The sequence below is a fragment of the Lates calcarifer genome, linkage group LG7_1, assembly GCF_001640805.2.
Source record: "Lates calcarifer isolate ASB-BC8 linkage group LG7_1, TLL_Latcal_v3, whole genome shotgun sequence".
NCBI lineage: Eukaryota > Metazoa > Chordata > Actinopteri > Centropomidae > Lates > Lates calcarifer.
This window is the reverse complement of record NC_066839.1, coordinates 16,872,006-16,895,503: the sequence shown is the minus strand read 5'-3', so window position 1 is coordinate 16,895,503 and position 23,498 is coordinate 16,872,006. Positions and strand designations below refer to the sequence as shown.

At 41.3% G+C, this 23,498-nt stretch overlaps 1 protein-coding gene across 1 annotated transcript; it reads left to right on the top strand.

Moving 5' to 3' along the window:
• The first annotated feature begins 11,565 nt into the window (after nucleotides 1-11,565).
• On the top strand, nucleotides 11,566-22,862 carry tbx18 (T-box transcription factor 18). Its single transcript, XM_018697893.2, is given in 9 exon segments — nucleotides 11,566-12,066; nucleotides 13,577-13,739; nucleotides 14,168-14,269; nucleotides 15,626-15,797; nucleotides 16,256-16,423; nucleotides 17,531-17,595; nucleotides 18,961-19,055; nucleotides 19,906-20,223; nucleotides 20,226-22,862. Coding segments are annotated over 9 exon segments (1,539 nt in total). The 5' UTR covers nucleotides 11,566-11,831; the 3' UTR covers nucleotides 20,447-22,862.
• The last annotated feature ends 636 nt before the right edge of the window (nucleotides 22,863-23,498 follow it).

Below are 23,498 nucleotides of genomic sequence, written 5' to 3'. Positions count from 1 at the left end.
GATGACTGAAAACCCGAAACAACAAGCTGAAAGACCCTCAACACAGACCTCGTTCATATTAAACATACTAATTTGTTCCATTGTTTATATAAATATGCAGCTTTAAACCACTATGGGAGCAAGTGATGCATTCCTTTAATAAATATTCCAATATTTTTTCATATTCTCACATTTAAGTGCTCCTGAGCACCACATAGAAGTTCTCATTTATTTTGAATGCCCCTCTTCATGAAGAGGTCAAAGGTCAAATCAGCTTTGTGCTCTTGGAGCTATGAGGTTCTCAGATTGAAGGATGATCTCCTTATTAACTAGCCCCACAGCTGCCATGTGGTAAAAAATAATCTTCCAAACTACAGTAGACAACATGCAAACAAACGAGCATCATCATGGTGTGGTGGCATGATGTCAGCAGGTGCGGTCAGTGCCGTCCAGCTGCATCCTCCTTCGTGGGGTGTGAGCAACATCCTCACTCACTCACTGCCTCATTAACAAATCATAAAATCCTCACATGGACATGTGTTGTGTGTGTGTGTGGGTGTGAGACAATGTTCAGATGGTCAGTTCATGTGAGAGATGAAAGCCTGGAAGACGTGGCCAGCTGATGGTGAGTACAGTTACATACACACATGCACACTTACAACTCAACTGAGTCAAAATGTGTAGTTTGTGGAGTAATTACAGGGTTTGAGTGAAGGATTGCCAGTGTCTCAGCTGGTGTACGGTTAGAATAAAGTCAACAACTCTTAATTTTCTAAGATATATGTACGATGAATGGATGATGGATGCACAGATGGGCTAATAAATAGCTGAATGATGAAGGAGTGGATCGATAAATGACAGAGGGATGGATGGGCAAAAGCCAAAACAAAGCTCAGTCTTTTACTCTGCTCAATTCTATAATACCGCACCAGTATAGAATAGACTAGGAATGTAATAATAATATTCCACTCTATAAACATCAGTCCAAACCATATTCCTAGTAAATTCTTCAGCTTTAATATCATTTTTCTGTCGGTATATGTGAACCATTTATTTGCCGCCTACTCCATCCACAATCTGTTAGAAGCAGTCAACATCTTTGGAGTTTATTTGGAGCCACAATGACACGTGGCAGTTTTGTAGGGATGAAAAATATCCCCCAGCCCTTAATATACGGTGAAACCCTATAGTTGTGAATTCAGAACCTGTGTAAAACGCATATACACACTTGCATGTGCGTGTGCAACGAGGCTATAATATGTTTGGACAGAGCAGGATGCCAAGCAGTGCCCGTTAAAGGCTCTAATGTGGCGGTGGTTTCATGGTGGTTGGCACAGATCAGCAGGAAGAGGGCAAAGAGAGGGATATAAAAAAAAAGAGGGAGTGATGGGGGGAAGAAGGAGGGAGGCAGGTCTGGAGGAGGGAGGGAAAGAGCAAGACCAAGCTAAAGAAAGAGGGCTATAGTTACAGAGGCACACCACAGGCATCAAACAGTGGTAGATATATGAATTCCCTTTCTTTGCGCTTTCTCTCTCTGTGTCCTCACTTCATCCCTCTCTTTCTCCACCATTCTCTCACTCTGGGTGAACGGCCCATTCACAGTATGGTCCTGGGGTGATCAGAGTGGACCCTGCCCTTTCTCGCTCCACTTTCATTCTCTCCCGGTCTTTCATCCTGTCTTTTCTTTTCGCCGTGGAGAGAGGGGGGGGAATCAAAACAGTCATACTTCCCCTAAACTCATCTTTTATTAATCAGACCTCAGCAGTGTGTCAGGGGGAGCGGTGACGCACACGGCTTTGTGAGTTTAAAATGTGCCTAGTGAACACGCGCACACACACATGCACACAAGTTAAGAGCAAGAACATGCAACTGACCGCTGACAAATGCCTTGGGGTGTTTCATATTTCCTCGGCTGCAAAACAGCCCATCGCTAGAAACACCAGAGTGCTCAGTTTGTGTCTGAGTATGTGTCAAAGAGAGAGAGGGGGAGAAAGAGAAAAAGAAATTAGCGAGACAGATGACTTGACTGCACCACACGACCTCCTTCTCTCTGTCATTCATAAAGCCTCTCTCGCTCTCTCCTCTTTTTCCTATCTCCCTTACACACTTGTGCGCGCACACACACACACACAGACACACACCAGCTCACAGGCGGAGCGGAGCGGATATTCTGGGTGGTGTTATTCCAGGTGTGGAGTCGTTGAGGTCTCCATGCTGTGACCCTGTTATCCTGGGAAGAAGGAGAGTATTAGAGGCATGCCGAGAGAGGAAGAGACTCTATATCAAAAACACATTTTGCCCCGAGGCTGTATCATTGCAGCTATATGGCTACAAACACAGGCATGTGCACGTGCATACATTTATACATATATACACAAGCACACACAGACGTTTGTACTTACATGCTCGCAACTGTGTGTGTATGTACAAAGACTTTATCAATCATTAACAGGAAAAGGTTGACCAGTACATGAAGATGGGCTGAATTTAAAAACTCAGTCTTCTTTTTGATTCCAGGTGCAGACCAGTTTATACAAATTGTGAAACTACATCACTTCTTCTTTCTTTCAGATAATAAGCCAATTAAGCTAATAAACTAATAATAACTAATATAGCTAATTAAGCAAATTACACGTAACTTTAAAATGATCTTAAATTTGAAATACAACTCTTGTGTTGGTTAACAGTAGATACTAGATCACTGCAGTACAGACACAGAATCATTGGTCATGGTCATGATAATCATACGTTATCTTAGTCTGATGTATACTTAGAACAGGGTTGTTTGTTTTTCAGCAGTGCACATTACAAGAATACAACACTTTCCATCCATCTATTGTGTACTATGTGTGCACTTGAATAAACCATTTCTTCTTTTTATATGTTCTCTCTGATGATTCTTGACTACAGCTGCATCTTTGTCCTGTTCTGTTTCTATTTCTGTCAATTTCCTATTATTTCACCCTTATGTATGAGTCCATATCAATATATTATCAATTGTAGATTGTTCATCATTTCAAATGTTCATTGCTAATTGAACTATTAAGGATTTCATATACTGAGAATAAAATGAAATTTTCAAACTGGTGTTAAAGCATTTTTGCAGAGTAACACCATGTTTAAAAAAAAGTAAAAATCTAAACTTTGAAAAATCAGGCAAGTGTAAATACTTGACTCTGTTTAGTTTTTCCTCCTCTGAGCTGAGCACACATAATTCATCATATGATCACTTGAGGATTGTTCTAATGGTTACTCCACCTTGACTAAATGCGTCTTATTTTTCACACTGTGCAAAAAACTTTTTTTTACATGTATGTTGGTTTGGTGGTGCATAAAGTTCATTTTTAGCAGTTTGGTAAATGTGAGCCCTGGTCAAACCTTTACGGTCCTGACAACTCAATGGCTACTACATGCTACCACAAATTCATGCTCATCATTGCATGTGTACAAATATGGTTAACAGTTCTAAATGCTTTTCAACCCAAATGCAGATTTTAAAAAAATGAACAGTTACAAACTACCATCTGACCACATTGGCTTATTGTGGCTTAATGTGTTTCATATTGTGTGTTCCTGGTTGCAAGGGATGTTTGTGAGTGTTTGTCAGTGTATGTGTGTGTGATTGTGAATTAGTGTGCATAATGCTTCCTAAAAGCTTTGATGCCCTGAGTCTCATTCAGAGTTTGTTCTCTCTCTCCACAGTTATAAATGTGTCATTATGACCAATTAGATTCTCAGGAAGGCTTAAAAATAGCAACTGGCAGTGGTAAGAAAACACTGAAACAATTTTTTGTACCAAGGTAATAAAATTTCATACATACATTTGCATGTTTTTTGTGCATTTTAACGCAGACATTCCTTAAAATACAGTAATAAAACAGCATTCCTTAAATCTGCGCTAAATGCTAGTTAGCACTGGGCTGGACGTTGAATACAGGCAGGGAGGAGAAGCAGGCTTACCGGACGCCTTCACCGCCAATTCTCAATTTTAACGACTTAGTTCTTTGATTAAAAAACGCCTAAACGGTTCCAGTTGAGCCAGAGAAAGAGAAAAGAAATAAAACTCCAACATCTAAGAGATGAAAATAACCGTTGTTCTCCAGTTTTAAGAGGCACGTGTGCTGGGGTTGGCCTGAGACGTCAGTTACGAGCTGCAGATGTTTGTATGGTTTTTTATGATTGTTGTTATTTTCAAATTGTGGCGTTTCCGTGATGAGCTTTGCACTCGTTAGGAGAGAGAGAGTGTGTGTGCATGGTGTGTGTTTGCGTGTATGTGTGGGTGAGAGAGAGACAAACATCCAAAGAAAAAGTCTGGAGTACTTTGAGCTTAATTAACCATGGTTCTAATCTGTGTGCTTTTTAGCAGCTCGTCATGCAGTCTAATCACAGGAAACTATAGAGGGTATTACACACAATGATAGACTACCCACATATGCACACTCAGGGACAAACACACACACACACACACACCCATGAATTTAAGAATTCCCTGGCAGTGAACAATAGGGGGTAATCAAAACCTCTGCGTAGCCTACACAATCCTCCCTTCTAATGACCTCATGTGCACACATACAAACACACTCTCTGCTCAGATCAACTCTTCATGTGGTTTCAAGGGTTATGAGAGGAGAAAATGTTTTCACCTCTTCTTCGCTAGATGGAGAAAGCCATAAAAACAGCACCTGCTCACTTGTTCTCTCCCTATCGCGACTGCCCCTCCCCTGTCTGTCTTTGAAGGGAGAAAAAAGAGGCAGTGAGGTAATGAGATGACTTGTTTTGTTGCTGTGTAACAGCATAAAACACAAACTCACATTTTTAGCCAGTTCTCATCCAAAGCGTCTTAAAATGATTGGACAGGTAGGGGTTTGGCGCCTTGCTCAAGGGCACAGGCTGGGGTCACTCCTGCCAAGTTCAAGCAGCCTCAACCAGTAGGCCACCCTGCCACTAATCACTCCACCTATATAAATCATCCAGGTGTAGACTGTGAGGTGATGAAATGAGCAGGTTGTCTTGGCAGTGATGTAGACTGAGAGCAGAATGTCTTTTGGACACACTGGACCTCTTTTACACTGTGTTCAGTGCCAACAAATGAATAGTTTACTTCCGCAAATTATGACTCAGCTTTGTAATTAATAGAGCTTAAGTCAGCCTGAGAAATATGTATAAGTGTGTCCCCTGCTGACATGGGTAAATACGACTGGAGCCAGTCCTGTGGAGCGTTTGACCTCTGTTGACCTGATTTAAGTTCAAAGTCAATTATTTACAGCACTGCTACATAAAGCATTCAGATTATCAAGAATGACTTCTTCCATCATTAAACTTTAACTAATCAACAGTGGCAGCCAAACCTTTGAAACCATGGCATCCATAGATAGTAGAGTTTTCCATTCACAAATCCTGCAGTAACCCTGGTTACTCCTTTTGGTACCCCCATCCAACAGAAATACTATTGACATTAGTTTGCCCAAAACCTATGAAATCTCCTTCGTTTGAGCAAAACTCCCACAAAGGCACCTTTGTATTATCTTGTATTTTTATTGAGATACTGACTCCTATCCCAACCACAGGCAAGGTGTTTATGTTTATGTAGCCTTTAAAATTGCATGTTGACAAATAAGCTTGTCAGTTGGATCTCATGATAAGTCTGTTCCCAGACCCAGACTGACACTATTGTACAGAAATCCTTTCATTTCAATTGTAGAGATCAGCTGTCTGCTAAAGAAAGAACTGATGCAGTTAAAAGTACTTCTGATGATGGTCCATATGCCAGTGTTTCCAGACTTCAAACACAGTTCTAGTCAATATGCAATATTTTGGCTAATACTATCACCCCTTATTAACAGTCAGTTGAATACAAACGCTCCAGACTGTGTCAGTGCAGCAGCTTAGAGATCTCTTAGATCGAGAGTGAGGACCTGTGAAGGGCTCCGACTGCCAACCATAACTTACTTGCATCTCACCTAAGTTTAATTTCGAGCAATGGTTATGACTCATCGCCTCAATTTCTCTTAAGTCTTATGGCTTCTCTGTACCTTTCACTGTCTCATACACACACTGAGACCCTATATGCTGTGTCTGTCATTCAGAAAGCCCCTCACACAAACTGCACCACTAACCACACACCCCAGTCTATACCACAGTTTGAAGGCCTTTCTACTGTGAAGCTGAGGAACTATTGTACCACCTGCCCCTCCCTTCTCAATCCTTAACTCTCATGTCTCCTATAAACAAATACTAATAAAAATGGAGAGAAGAGTAACAAGAATTTCAGTCTCTTTGAAATGTTTTTCTCCAAAATGAAAAACAATACTTACTATTGCATAGACTGTATGTACCTGTTATGTGTCTTTTGAAATAAATTAGATGCTTTCAAACAATCAGTTACTAGTCAGTTTGTGTCTCTGTAGCTTTACAGTGACTGCTGTATAGAGATCATATACATACCTATTTTTTCTGATTTTTTTTACCACTTTAAATCTTATCTAAAAAATATTACTTTTGCTCAATGGTAGAAGAAATGTTATTAAACCCACACCTTTGGCACAGTGAAAGAATCATCCTAAATGTATTTCAGTTTGATCTCATCGAAATAATGATGTGATAGTCCATGCAGTGACAGGCAACAATCTGGCTTAGCTCAGCGATGCATTTTTGATCTGTGAATAAGGAGGATGAATCTAATGCTGGTCCAGCAGTTTCAGGCTGTAACTCAGAGTTGCACACAGCTTGAGTCATCTGTGTCTCTCACTTTCTGTCTGTGTGTGTGTGTGTCTGTGTGTGTGCATGTGCCTGTGTGTATGAGACAAGCTGTGGCAGCCAGAGCAGGAGTTCAACTTGAATAACATCCGAGACGCACAGAGGCCTGAATAAACGGCGTCAAGACCAGAACCGGCTCGTAAAAAAATTCAATAAATGTCATAGATCCATCAATTTCTATCAAGCGCGTCAGTAAATACCACGTTTTCAATGGAAGGTTAACTTTATGAAAGGGAGCAGGGGTCACTTCACTTGGATGACGAGTGACTCTCGGCCAGCATAAGCAGGATTTGCAGGGGCCCCGGTCGTTTGCTTTGCAGTGCTGGCACAACTGCAGATAGGCATGGAGTTCAAGTTATGACTTTCCCAGTGGAGCCATGCGGGGAATCCGGCAGTTCTTGTCTGGGACTTGGCCTCCCAGGACGGGCCACAGGGGTGATGAGGGACCTCTGAACCTGGAGGGAGGCAGATGGCTGAAGCTCGATGCTGCATTTCTCTCTATATCTGTCTTCAGTTTGACTACGCTCTTTCCCCAGGTCAGCTGCAGCACTATCCTCCCTCCCAACCCCCTCCTCTGGAAAGATCAAAATGATACATTACAAAACTGCCGAAAGGTATCACTCCTGAAACCTTTAAAAAGCACTATATAACCAAAGTATTGTAGGCAGGTCTCTTTCTTTTCTTTTCCAGTCTCTCTCCCGCTCTCTCTCTTCTGTCTCACTCTCACACACACACAAAAACATACACACAGAGAAACCCACACACCTCCATGCCACTTCCGCCATAAAAGCCCTGGCAGTGATCCACGTGCCCATTAGCACGCGCTAAATAACTGTTAACAATGTATTACCCAGACTCCCCTGCTCCGCCACTTCTGCCCTACCCCGCGTCCCTTCAAAGCTCACAGGTAATTATGTCAAAGGTTTTTAATAAACAGCCTATTCAGTGCGCAGTGGGTTACGCCTACCTTCAGAGTGACAAAATGGATTTTTGAAAGGACACTTGTGCAAGTGGGCTGGCTTCTGATTGGCTGAATTAGGCCCAAAGCCTTGAAAAAATCACCAGGTAAGCGCGCACACGCACGTGAATGCATAGTATAGGCTTATTAGCAAACTAATGCTCGTCATCTTTTAAAACTGTCGTTATAGGATAACCTATTGCTTGATAAAGTTATGTAAATGTTGTCTATTATAATTATTCAACCTCAATAAATATAATTTTAGATAAATTAATAATACATTTGTTATTTTTCAATTGAGCTGAATTGTTAATCGCACAAAATGGTGGCTTAAGTCTACGCAGTAATAAATCAAAGCGGCAGCTCGAGCCAATTATAGTGGAGCAGCAGCTCAAACTCACTTTCATGAATGGAAAAGGAAGCTAATGCGGGCAACCTATTTACACTTGTTTAACAAAAACAGTCTCTCTTAAATTTTCCATACAGGGATAAATGCTGCATGCTAATGCTTATCTTACGTCCTGTTTTTTCAAAGAGTTTATCCGGTCAGGTTCAGGTGCTGACAAATTGAGACACTGAACAGAACTGACACAGCAGTATAGCTCATGTAAGACGGCCTTGCTCACACAACCTGAAAGAGCTGATAGAAGGAACTAAAACACTTACAGGACCCGAGAATGTTATCAGTTACTTATGTGCAAACTGCAGCTACGTTCATTACAAAGGATGTATAGAGCAGATCCATATTGGACAGAACAGAAAGGGTCGGCGACAGAGAGCTTCCCACTATTTTTAGAGCCAGTGCATCTGCAGAGAAAGACTGTGAATCATGGCCTGGCTGCAAAGAGAGAAAATTGGCCCACATATTTTAGAGATAAGATTGTTCCACAATCCCATTTCCTCAAAAAGCCCATTCAAGTTACTTTGTGTCTAGATGTTAGACCATCTATAGGATGTCGAAAATGATATGTAGAGTCTAATATGATCAACAATAGAAGCTTTTAATAGAAGGTTTTAATACATCGATATTATTTTATTTATCACTATATTCTGCAGCGATATTCCACGACAGTTATTACGTGCTGTGTTACTTTTTTAATCCTTTTAAAATCAATATTATAATAATAATAATGAGATACTAAAGAGCCGTGCATTGACGGCAGATGGCACAGTGATCTTTTAGATGCATGGACCAGTGCACCTGCTAACGAAAAACGACGAATTAAGAACAAACCAAACTAAAAAGTACAAAAACAATGGGATTTTTATTTATTTATTTTTTAAATTAATTATTATTATTATTATTTATAAATACGCACGTATCTATAAAGCTACACCAAACATCGTTGGAACGAAAGTGTTTTTCTGGGAGAGAACTGATTTAAGCCACCGCTTCTTAATAAGATGATAATTAAACTGCGACAATGACCAATTAACAGTCATTAACAGTGACACCAGTCCTGGGTGTTATGTTGTGTGAACTATTTATCTAAAATATTAAAAGGCCACGACAACGTAATATCTATGAAACAGTAGATAATCATATGTCATACTAATAATACTAAATTGTGAAATATAGTTTAATTAAAATTATTATTTAATTATTATTACAAAATGAGATTTCTTGTGGGATTTGGCTGTTGTTGTTTTGTTTTGTTTTGTTTTGTTTTTTTTTTTAAGTTCCACCAAGTTTAATTTTTTTCCCCACGATGAAGATGAGACCCTGAAGGATATTCTTATTCTTATCTTTATTTTGTTGATCACGGTCAATTCATGAAATGCCCGTTTTGAAACTCTATAATGTAACAGAAGCACAGTTAATCGTTATGCTTATGCCTTAACTTTTGTCATATTTCATTATATGTTACAAAGGAAACACAAGCTGCTGAACTAAAATGTAATTAAATGTTTGTTTTTGGTTTATGTACAGGCTGACTGTAAAACCTAATACGGAGGAGACGTAAATCATTAACGTCATGCTATTACTAAATATGTCTTTTGATTATCTAGATCTATAATTGTTTCCATGGGCTACACACATAAGAGCAAACATTTTAGTTATAAATTTTTTGAATCTATTTATGCCAATGACAGGATTAGTCATGCGGCTATATGCTCATATTATATACTATATATCAAAACCAAACTCTACTTCAAACAGTACGTAACCTTTTTTTATTACAAAGAAATGTCACATTTTTAAATGCCCGTGGGAAGTGAAACACGAGGCTTTTGATCTGATAACTCACACGGATAATGGGCACGGACCTTCCGCTTGACGTCCAATCATATACACTGAATTCATACCAATAACCAATGGCGACGTGTTGTTTATTTAACCAACAAACCACGAGAGGCCTTGAGCTTTACAGGGATTTCAGCAGGGGAAAATCACTGGAGCAACAATTAAAAAAAATAATTTAATTCCCATGTGGATAATAGCGGTTGCTAAGTAACAAATTAGCAGATTAATTGAGCCACCAGTTTTCTCATTAACTATATAAATAAACTAAAACCCGCACGCGCGCGTACACATATACACGGCCACACTGCCTTGTTTATTTATAGCCAGGTTCTCCCCTCCATATGTTATAGCCTCCACACGCACCCTCACCGACGCGCATTCCCCGCGTGACCACACCATTATTTACGCGGCCTTGAAAGTGCGGAAGATTATTTCCAAACGTGCATGGAGGGAGAATCCAACTCATCCCTCAATTTGCTTCAGCTGGCTGTAGTTTAAATCACTTCCATGGCCCTCTATCATGTCTTAACCATGACTATGCCACATAGTCAATTTAGTTTATTTATTGACTTAAATGACATTGGAATATGGTTGATATATTTACATACTTTACATATTAGCCTACTTAAAACACAAAAGCACTGTAGGCCTACGATAATAATGTATTATCATTAAATTGGCAACTAATGTATTTACATAGGCTAAGTTTATATTCGTTAGGCTATTCAAACATTGCATTATCCTTTAAGTGGTTATGATTAACCATTGTAAATTAAGCTGTAGTAACTTACAGAGTTGTTTTAGTGAAGCTGCAGCTTCTCTGGCGATGGTACTTTATCTTTTTTTCTGTAGGACATTTGTATTGTTGCAGTGAAACAAGGACTGGAATTTGTTTGAACATTTAAGTCAATGATGTTGTTACCAATACTATCGCTACACTGATATCAAACTGCAAAATGTCTGTTTTTGCTTTGTTTTCTAATTATTTTGTTTACTAAACACAGCTGGTTATAATGCCATGAAGCAGAGCTTTTGTTGTGTTGTCTGCTGTTTGAAAGTCGTATGGCTCAGTGACATGGGAAATGAAGATGTGGGATGACAACGCTTGAGGAACTAATAGATATTTTATGGACTTTGTTAGAATATTAGATTTTTTTAAGATGTCTGTTAAGTGAAAAAAAAATTCACAAAAAAATAATAAAATATATTTTCTTTCCATGTGGGCCGGTCAACTTGTGGTACCAGCAACCCAATCACATTTATTGCGGCCACTCACAGTTTGTACAAACACAGGGTTAATTCTTGTATGAAACACAACCATGTTATAAGAAAAGCTTATTTCCAGGATGAGGGCCATAGGTGGCCACCGTGCAGGAGGTACTAATGGCCAGATATGTAAAGCATGTCGGGCCGGTGTGTGAAAATGCGCGCAATGCCACAGAGAGATGCTCCTCGCGCTCCTTCCCCTGAAGACATGATTCATTCGCCAGCTCTACTTTTACCACATAAGGCGGCACGAGCGGCCCCCACAGCAGGCGGGACCAGGGAAAAGTTCCGGGGGGTTGTGACTACTTGTGATTGGTTACTCTGTGCTGTGATTGACAGCCCTCCCCCCCCCTCTCCGGCTCTCCTCTAAGCTCCGGTTGTTGACACTCTCCAAAAGTCCGCACGGCTCTCACGGATAACGGAGACATTATCACAGCTCCTCCGGGCTCCCTCCGCTTCTTCTGCTCTCCGGCTGGAGGACGGAGAAACGGTTCCAGCCGAAAGCACTAGACTGTCATCGTGGATCCTCTTATTTTGAGACTGTCTGCGTTTTGAACTTTTCTTGCTCCCTGCAAGCTCGTGACGCCGTCTCCTTCCTCTCGTTCCTCTGCCCCGAGACAGAGAGTAATGGCAGAGAAGCGGCGGTCCCCGTGCGCGCTGAGCGTCAAGGCTCATGCATTCTCGGTAGAAGCGTTGATCGGGGCGGAAAAGAGACGCAGGACAGCTGGAGAAGATGCTGTGTCCCCCGGATACGAGGACGGAACTGATGTCTCTGATCTAACCGGGAGCCCGGGGCCGCGGGCCGACAGAGCGTGCACAAGTGACCGGGGCAGCGAGGCTGAATGTGCAAGTGACGGATCCCGTGAGTAACAAAAAATAAAGACAACAACAATAATAATAATAATATTGAACAATAATAATACAGCTTAGATATCTGCTTAAAATACGCCCTTGAAATAGAAACATTACCATATTTGTAGAACCCACTAATAAAGGTGAAATAAATCTTAAATAATTCCCATGTTAGATGAAACCATATACTCTTTCATTGTAGGCTGGATTTATTTTCAAAGCTTTTTATTGGAATATTGTGAATTATTTAATCTTATTTAATCTTTCAACCATAGGCCATGCACATTTGTTATCCTACTGCTATATTTTTTAAGGGGGAAACTAAACTTGCTAGCTACTCTCTGAGATTTCTTCAATAATAAGAAGCAGCACAGTTCTTTGGATGAGGTTTCTGTCTGTTCTCCTCTGCTTACTGTCCAGGAAAACGTCAGTAATCAGACGCAAAAGATGTAGATTATAAGGTAAAGCAATGATAGGCCATGGTCAGAGCCACACAGTGGAAATGTGATATCATATCACGGCCCTGGTCTTGTAAATATGAGTGGTGTGAGTGTGACTAATGTGAGACGCTTTATGAGTTGTGTTGCAATCATAAACACGCCAATTAGCAGCGTATAAAGGCAGGGAAGCTGCCACGGTAAGGATGCTGAGAGGTCTGCAGAATGCATAAACCGACTGGCCCTGACAAATTAGGATTTAAATGTGCTGCAAGTTTAAAATGCCCTTGGCTGAGGATTTGTCTTTGTGTTAGTTTGGCTTGTTAGGCCCATGTCTAATGTGCATAAATTTCCACCAGTTGGCGAGGCCTGTGTTGAATAGCGCAAATAACAACAGCGGTGAGACACATAAACACCACTATTAGGATGTCTTCTGACAGTATTATCTGTATCAAAATAGATTTAAACTCAAGCACTCCACTATTAAAATCGTTAACCAGTTCCTGTTGCGACTTAAATAGGCTTTTAGTAATGAGTGTAGGGTAAACGTAGAGTAAACTTTTTCAACTGTACCATAATATACGATGGTGTATATATTCAGTAATAAATGTGGAGTGACATCAGTTTTAAGAGACATATATTACTATAATATTCTTACAGATTCAGAGCTTTCAGTGCTCCAGTACTCAACATGAACATAAACACTGGGCTCCTTGAAAGTTTTTTTTACCTCCTTGAAATAACAGCTATAAAACAAACTTGTGTGTAGTAAAATGAGTGACATTATCGTAGCCTGCTGAAAGCAGTGATGGCAAGAGGATGACTGCAATAATATACTAAATAATAATGCAGTGTATTATTATATGAGTATGTGAAATGATGGTGTTTTATACAGAGTATCAGTATCATAGTAGGACGTTAGTAATGTCTGTGTGCTTTTAAGATGTTCTGTATTCATGCAGTCTTTCCTATGAGTAACACGACAAAATATCTTGAAGAGTAACACTTTGTGAGTGAATGATGTTTGGCTTGGATGGGTATGTCGCGATTAAAACGTGTCAATCTCGCCTCTTTCCGGTGCAGCGGAGAGCGAGGACGCGCTGCTGGAGAGCCCGCAGCCTGCAACTCTGTGCACGGCGCCGGTAACCGGCACCGGAGAGGAGGCCCGCGTGGACCTGCAAGGATCAGACCTGTGGAAACGGTTCCACGAGATTGGCACGGAAATGATAATCACCAAGGCTGGAAGGTAAGAGCGAGTTCATATTGAAATAGGAATAACTGATGTACAGAATAAAAAAATACTCAGACATAAACTTTGCTTTGAAAGAATTATACTGTAGATCGTACTATTGTGGGGAAATGACAATATATCTATTATAAAAACGTGCATGAAATATGACATATAAAATAGTATTAAATAGTGACATTAGAGTAATAGTTCATGCAAATCAGATGACCAATATAATCGATAATAAAATAATCACTCAAACATCTAACATCTCTAACCGATACAGCATTTTTGTAGTTCTATTATTTTTCTCAAGGTATAATTATTAATATTATTATCATTATTATTACACCATTAAGTGAACATGACTGTGTGTTGTAAATCCGTGCAGATTGCAGTTTAGTTGAAATCTCCAATGCAGATGATTTATTTGGTTTCCCTGTCAGGCGGATGTTCCCCGCTATGCGTGTGAAGATCACGGGCTTGGACCCACACCAGCAATATTACATTGCCATGGATATAATCCCCGTGGACAACAAACGATATAGGTAAGACGCACGCGCGCACGCGCGCACGCACACTCACACCGAGCAATGCATGGCAGTGTTAAAAAAAAGGCGACAGAAAACTTGTGATCCTTTTGGGAATTTTAAAATGACATTTCATAATAAAAGAAAAATTCGTGATAAGAAGTGAGCTGCATGTGAATATCCTCAAGCATGATTATACTATCAGTGCCTACAACCTCACACGCATGTCCTATAGAAACGAGAATGTTGGAGTAATTTTCGTCTTAATTTAGACTCCATACACACTGTTCCTAAGACAACCCGAGATTTTTCAATTGTGCAACCTCAGCTCTCTCTCCACAAATGGCGCCTGGCACCGGTGTTTTGTCACGGCGGTTTTGCCGTCCCTTTTGGAAAATGGCCTTTTGGATGCCTCCACCCTAGAAGGTCACCCTAGAAGGTCAAACCAACAAATGTCGTTATAATGCAGAAGAAAACAGCGTGTTATTGCAACGTCGTCAATGCAGCCAAGTCTTTGCATGCTAAACACTGTAGGTCTGTCATTTCGAGCTTTAAAAACCCGTTTATATGTGAACACGTTTTTAGCGGCGTGGTGGGGTGATGAGTGATATCGTCGAGAACATGTTATTCAGTCACCCTGACAAGGCATTGCATGTGATTCAGCAGATCACCATACTTTTGTACACACACTCTTGAGAGCTTCGCGCGACAACGCGGCGTTGAGGAAGCAGAGTGTGCAGTTTTTTATTCCAACTAAACGCTTAACAGCACGTCATGAACACACCTTCAGCCAGATGAGGAACTAATTAGATGCTGAGAGTCATTAAATCTATAGCCTGCGATGTGCATTCTACATCGTTTTAAGTTGAGACACATTTAACTGCATATGCCTACAGTAAAAATAGCTGTCGGTAAATAATTTGGACTACTTAGAAGTCAAAGCGGACACTGGACTTGGCGGGCCATTTGTTCAACATCTTATAATGAAGCATAGAGGAAACATGCGTTTGATCTGCGGAGGTTATTAAAACAACCGATGCGATTTCTTTTAATTTATAAGTAACTCAGGTCATCTGCAGCTAGATTAGAGTTGCACAATCAGATTACAAATATGATCTGAATCATAATTACAACGCTGATAGAATTAATTCCCACGGCTGATGTTCAGTGCTCTCTCTGTCTCTCTCTCTCTCCAGCTTAAAAAAACATCATGTCAATTACTTGTAATTGTTGCTGATCTGTGATGACAAAATCACCAAAGTCATTTTTTCCTGCCATGTCACGCGGTTGAGTGAAGTGAAATGACAATAGTAGATTAAAAAAAAATGTCTGTGTGTGTGTGTGTGTGTGTGTGTGTGTGTGTTTACTATGAAGGTACGTGTACCACAGCTCCAAGTGGATGGTAGCGGGGAATGCGGACTCCCCTGTGCCGCCCAGAGTGTATATCCACCCGGACTCTCCGGCCTCAGGAGAGACGTGGATGCGTCAGGTGGTCAGCTTCGACAAACTTAAACTGACAAACAATGAGCTTGATGACCAGGGACATGTAAGTGCCACAACGAAGACTGCAGAAATATTTCTATATTATCATATTTTTGTGATAGCTCATACTTATCTTATTGTTGCCTGTTCAGCATTATTGAATCTATATAATAATGATTTAATATTTAGATTTTATATTTTTTGTGTGATAATTGTGCTAAAATCGTTACACACTTAATAATTAAAAAATGACATGACAATAAAAGCCTGCAACTGCATTTGTTTGTGCTGCGTTTGCTTAATAATTGCAAGAGGTACATTATTTTTAAAAAGTAAAAGTCCATGGTATACCATTTGTGCATGTTTGTGTGTGTTTCTGCGTGGTGTTGTTGCTTGTATCTATGCATCTCTGTGCCCACATGTGTCTGTTCATTATCCAGCAATCATGTTTTATAGCTGTGAAAAACATGAAGTTACTCCTATTGTAATTTAAGACAGAGTCATTTTTCCCTCTCTGTTCAGATCATTCTGCACTCAATGCACAAGTACCAGCCACGGGTCCATGTAATCCGTAAGGAGTGTGGAGAGGAGTTGTCCCCAGTGAGAGCCATCCCTGCTGGGGAAGGAACTCGTACCTTCTCCTTCCCTGAGACTGTGTTCACTACCGTCACAGCATATCAGAATCAACAGGTAGCACAGCTGACCTCCACACAACTATGTTTCATCATAAAACAAACATCGCTGGATGAACCAAATATAAATAGCCGTTGTGGCCAAGGATCCCACGCTTCCAGCACGCAAGTGCTACACTGACTGCCATGCTGCAGACAGATATTGTTGTTTGTTTTGTAGTTTTGTACTGTTTGTGATTACTAGCTAGTGATGACTGATAAAGGTTTAAAACAGACTTCTGCAGGCCACACTGGTGTGTTCTCTTCAGCTACGAGTTACAGACAGAGGAGGAGATTTTAAAAAAGTCAAATAAACAACTTCCAATTTCTACATGATAAGAACTGTATGATTCATCTTAGTCTGGTCTGCATTTTAAGGACAAATTCCTGTGAACCCATGCGTGCGCGCATGTGTGTGTGTGTGTGTGTGTGTGTGTGTGTATCTTACAAAACGCAGAGAGAGAGTGAGAGAAAGGTCCAGCGATTTGAATGTTTTCCATTTTTGTTTAACCAGGTGTACTGGGCTTATCGGACTGATTGTTGTGACAATGCTAATCATTTAAGTCAATTTTTTAGGTAGATTGTACATTGTTACATTGCTGAGTGTCTCATATTTTCTGGATTTGCTCCATCAAATTTTAAAGTCAGTGTCTTTAGTTGGGAGAAGCTGCTGGTTTTTATAGATTTTTGCAACTGGACCAGTCAGTGTGAGCTTTGAAGTAGGATGTTAGCTGGGATTGGCTGGCCCACAGTGCATGATGGCTGAAGTCAGAACATGGTGGCGATGCCTATAAAAGTCTCTTTGGATGTGGGTCACAGAGCTGGGTCTTAAACACCACCCACAGCCTGGGCAGCCCCATGGCAGCCCCAGAAACATTAACTGACATGCATACACACACACATACACAAATTCACATGTATGTGAGGGGAAACACACAAGTACACATGCAAACAACTGGCACGATCGACAGCTAACTATTCACATGAGTGTATTTATTTATAGAGCTGGTTGAAAGATTACAGAGAAAGAAAATTATTTTGGCTGGAAAAAATCTTCCATTATACATATGTTATCATGGACTAACTAAATTTTTGGAAATAATTAGAGTCTTATTTTGCCTTTCAGATTACAAGGCTGAAAATTGACAGAAATCCATTTGCCAAAGGCTTCAGAGACTCTGGCAGAAACCGGTGAGTTCATTTCAACCACAGAGATTTTCACATTATCTAGTGCATTAGGGGTAATGTGGGATGCATGACTGCATTATATTCTGGCTTGGTTGTGGTTTTTGTCACGGCTATTTCAGTCTGATTTTATGGGGAGCAAAGCTATGTATTTATTTATTTTTTTCTAATGGAAAATGTGCAACAGCCTCCCATTAAATCTGTCCTAAATGGCAGAAAAGAAATTGACTAAACTGAACAGACGTGGCACATTTTATTATGGTTTCATCATATTAATCAGTGATGCATTTTCATTTAAATGTGCTAACTTTAAAGGCACATTAATTCCTACAGTCGCATAGTTACAGGCACATGCTTTGAGAGGGAAAAATCTAACCTCAGCTGCAAACCTAAATGGAGCGTCAGATTCCAGCCAGCCTCGGGAACATAAACATCAACAGCAAAATAATAAAAGTCAAGAGTGTCCTGAAGAAAATCTGTATAAACACATTTCTAAACATATATAAACACAGCATTAAAACAACACAGCAGTAAAACTCCAACAGTCTCCAAACAGCCACTCCCCTGAGGCCTCATAGAAATCATTAGAGAGGAGGGGAGAGAAGGGGGCGAGCAGGAGAAACGGGAGGAGAGGGAACGTGTGAGACAGAAAATTTGAGAAGGAGGAAGGTAGAGAACGGCAAACTGGATAACCGAGGGACCCTGACAGCTGACCCTATAAAAGTTAAACTCAGGAAGGCCGAAAAAAAGCCTCCCCTTAAATATTACAGGAAGAGTTAAGCAGTTTGCTAAATAAACTTCTGCTCTGATAGGCTGCTTTGGTGCACACAGAGCCGCTCCGGGCAGCTTGTCTAAATTATCACCGTGGCTACAACCCCGCGGGGGGGAGGACTTTTATCCTCACGCTAACGAGGGGTAACAGAGCACTTGCATTACCCTGCCACAGCAACCCTCTGCCCCACCTAGAGGAGGAGGGAGACGCAGATTTGGGGGGAAGGGGAGTCCCACCTCATAAATCCTCGCTGCGGCTTCCTGCTCCTTCGTTCTGATTCGCCCGTAAAAGCCGTGTGAAAGCAATTACCTCAGTGCACCCGGCTGGCAGCAGCCAATCGCAACGTGGCGTTTATGCCCCTCATTACCTGTGGTCTCCATGGAGATGGCGAGCAAGGCCCCACGAGCGACTAAGATGGCCGCCAGGTGGCTGGCGTAATGTATGACCCAGAGAGGCATGCTGGGAGAGAGCGGCTGCAGCTGCAACAATGACTACAGAAAGTGCGAGACTAGGAAGTTCTGCTCCAAATGATTTTGTGGTCATTTGTCTATAATGTTGATGCATGTGTGTTAATGTGTGCATTTGTGTGTGTTCTACAGGATGGGTCTGGAGGCTCTAGTTGAGTCTTATGCATTCTGGCGTCCCTCTCTGCGAACACTTACATTTGAAGACATCCCTGGCATGGCCAAGCAAGGTAGAGTTAACTAACATGAGAGTCAAGTCATCCAACCTGAATGACAAAATTAGTCCTTCATCATTGCTGATCTGGCACCTCTCTTTACACAATGACATTATTTGTCACTGCATTCCAAAACATATATGACAATTACAAAAGTTATTTATATTATTGTTTTCTGATCTGCCATCACTGTGGTTCAGGTATGGTTAGGTTTAAGCACAAAAAGTGCTTGGTCATAGTTAGGGAAAGATTGTGGTCGTGTTTACAAGAAACCAAGGATGACTGTTGATACGAGATGTTATGCACTTTGTACACCCAACTTTCTTTTGCGTGATGAGAGATAACAGTCACTTGCCTGACCACAAGAGGCCCTTGTCTGGTGAACATAGACAGTTTTCTCATAAGAATTCCAATTCTCCAGACATTGTCCGGAGTTACCCTTTCACACCTACTGGAAATACACTGTTTGGTTTAGGCGAGGGGTGGCACCTGGGTGGAGCATGGAGGAAGCAGGACAGAAACATCATTAACACACCCAACTCACTCACTGTGCTTTCTCCAGACAAAGACCTGCTTAATCGGACATTACACAGACTTTGTACTAGGGAGCTGGCAGGTTCATGGAATAATTTTTATTCCAGGTAACATGACTCATTGTAACTGAATGGATGTAACAGATACCAGAAACATGGGATTTATAATTAATCAGTAATTTCATGGCTGACTTGAACCGTCAATAACTTCAGCACCAGGACCAATAATTCATAGTTGTTTTAAGCATATGAACCAGAAACTGACACTAACATTTAAGTGGATGATGTTAAGAGGATTTAAATTTTCTGTTGTTCTGGCTCTGTTTCTGTAGGAGTCCCAGGAGCTCATGGAGGGGTTGGAGCATCATCTCACCTGCTCTCCACGTCCCCGTGCTCCTCACCCTTCCAGGTTTGCCCCCTCAGCCCCCCTGACTACACCTGCAGTCGACCTACACACACCCTCCATCGTTACAGCAACCCCCCAGAGCCATTCCCCCCTCCCAGAGGTCCATCGGCGTATGAAGGTGAAGGATTCTGTTCCCTGCCTCTCCCTGCTTCTCAACTTGGCTATCTATCCAACCCCACCTCGCAGGGTTACGCCGGTCTTCGCCTCCACACACCACCCTACAGCCTGTATGGTTACACATTCCCCCCTCACCACGCCTCGCTGCCAGCCCTGATAAAATGGCCGCCGCTGCCACTGCCAATCATCAGAGTGCCTTCCTTGGCTCGTCTCCTAGTGGGACTCTAACGGACAGTCTGGGTGTGCTCAGCGGAGGACAGCAGGGCTTCTTGTTTGACTCTCGGACTTTAGGACTGGCAGGTACCCAGCCGGGAGGTGGGGCCTCACAGGTCACTGCCCACATGGGTTGAATATGATTCTGGATGTCTAGGGTTGTCATGAAAGCAAATGACACCCTGGAATGGGTGTAAGTTGCTTTTGGTTCAGAAAGTCATACAAATTAATCATCCATGTGCTGAACAAGCATTGAGCTGAACTGTGGACAAACAGAGAGGCTTGACAGATCAAGCCACTGCTTCTGTGAGCACATGAGCTTGCCAAAGCTCCTTTAACTGAAGGGAATATTTCTTATCTTTCAAGCATGTTTTCTATGACATGCATGTGCAGCTGCAGCGGTCACTAAAGGAAGAAACGTCCTGCAGCTTTGATTAAGGAGTCCAAGCGATGCAGCCCAGTGACTGAACTGGAACTGAATATGGACTGGGCAGACACAGGGCTGGCCCAGGCACTCAAAGCAAGCACTTCAACCCCTGGCAGGAGGCCCTGAAGCAGTAACTATTATACTCACACAGCATTCTACATGGCCTCTATGATCTTGTGTACTTTGAATGGAGTTACTGAACACTGCTTTTAAACTTTCTTTTTAAGGGATACATTGACTAAATTCCTTGTCAATTAAATTCTTTCACATGCCTGTCGGTGTTCTCAATCAAGTCATTGGATCAACAAATATGCAGCTAAAGTCCAGTTAGTAATATGCACTACAGCCAGGGCCTTCTAACCACTCAGACTTTAAAAAAAACTTTTACACACAACACCAGGAGCCTGTCACATACTGACATGATGACATAATGGTCATAAGAAGCCACGCAAGATATCCCGGTGACAGTTATGGACTGACAAGGTTAAAGCTCTGGGAGGGTGATGGATGACAGACTGATCTACATATTCTACATCTGGTTTGATAGACGTTTATTTGATGCAGCTGTTTGGATGTCATGCTGAAGAACGTCTTTTCTTGTGTGACACAGATGTAACTGCACAATGGCTCTGTATATAGTTGGGGAAGGGGGGGCAGGCGGGAGGAGAGATGTGTATATAAAGGGCTGTGTGACCCTTTGCACTTAGAAACCCCAACGCACCTGCTTCTGCTCTTTAGACTGGGTCAGGTACGCAACAGCCAACCCTGAACTTGACAGAAAGGCTTTTCTTTGCAAACATGCTCTATATCAGCACGCTGTTTGGCTGAGGACATTAACACGTTCTTTGACCTTTTTGAGCCAAATAAAATATATCTATTCATGACATAATGTTTATATGTAGCCTAATCAATATCTTACTAATTTAACTGATTTCAGATGGTGTATTAATGTAATTATGAGTGTATGAGTTTTCTTAATTTTTTTTTTTTTTTTTACTGAAGCAATCACAATACTATATTTTCTTGTTACAACAAAAACATGTATGTTGATGTATTTGCACTCATGTGTATGTGTTAATGTGAATGTTGTGTGTGTGTGTGTGTGTGTGTGTGTGTGTGTGTGTGTGTGATAAAACACTCAAACATCCAGGTTGTCCTAGAGGCTTTAGATGCCAGAGAAATGAAAAATACCACAGGAGACAGGGAAAAAGAACAACTCCCAGGTGCACACACACACACACACACACACACACACACACACAGACAAACAAATAACACATTTCATCGTCTTTATTGTGTACTGGCCAAAGATTTCATGCAAATTGATCGTAGTAGTACCTACAAGTCTGCTGAATTGACTAGTCACACGAGACAGGGTGTGAGGTGAATGCGGATGTGGGTGTGGGTGTGTGGGTGTGTGGCAACAGGTGGTTGAGTTGTCAGCGAGTGTGTGACCTCACAGTCTCAAAGTTCATGTAGATCTCTGAGAATTGACCCCCTCCCTTCCCCAAAGTCATGCTACTCTGCTAAAAGCATAAGCCAAGATTTTTCAGAAAGCTGTTTGCTGTCACTCAAGCTTTGCAGTTTTAACCTATTTTAACACCACTTAGTACTATTTCTTCTGTATCTTGTACCCAAAATCAATTTTGAAAATGATAACACACGCACCACACACTACGGATATATAATATTTGGTAGTTAAAGGGGCTTTGTCAATAGTAAAGCTACAAAAACAAGAATAAAATATAACAGAATACAACTGAAACTTTAGCAGCTGCACAAAAATATGAGAGTTGGATCCTGCTCCATGCTTCTTTATATCATAACCACACAAAAAATACTTACAAAATTACAACTGGAATGGGGGCTGGGTCTAAGAATAGATTCCACAGTCCTTACTCCACAGTAAGGAAAATACAAAGTTGTGGACTGTTTTATTGTTTGCACTAACTGCACTCTTACAGAGGCCGTTTTAAATTTAAACTATACACTAATAATAAAAGATGGACATGTCTTGGGACCAACAAACACAATAGCTAGTTTCCTTAGTTAGTTTAGGACTACTGTTACAAGAATAGGCTAGAGTCTGGTGGCTAGCTGTAATAATCCAAATATATGAGGGGAACTAAAAGTATGAAACTGAATCTTCTGAATTTTTGAGATGCAAGTCATTTTTTTTTCCATGGGCAATCTGTAATTAAAATTCTCACAGTTGCATGACATGAATCTTGATATGCAGTACAACGTGGTAGAGCGTCACTTGCTCTTAAATTTCCCCCCAACTGGAAAGTAGATCTGCTGATCTCATTTTGCAGCTCTTAACTGATTACTCACAACCTGATTTTTCAGCCTTCCCCAAATATTCATCTCAAAGTTTGCTGACTCTCTTCTGCTGTCACCCATTTCCTCCTCAGCTCCCCTCTCCCCCCTCAGTTGTCTCCTGTCACTCTGAAGGTGAGAGGTGCTAAGGAGAGGAACACATGTCAGGGGGGAGTGGAGGGGAGAGAGGACGAAAGAGGGGGAGGAGAGCTTATTTTAGAACCCAGGAATGATTGGCTTGTTGTTTCTGAGTGACAGGGGACGGGACCCCCGCCTGGTGCATCTTTACCACACACACACACACACAAACACATGCAGCAAATGCAGACAGAAACACATTTAAGCACATTCTCCTTCTCCCTGTTGCTTCTTTTAAAAACCTAACTTTGCAAGACATTCCCACTTGGGGGAGTAAGATGAAATGAGTTTAAGGCCGCAGAACA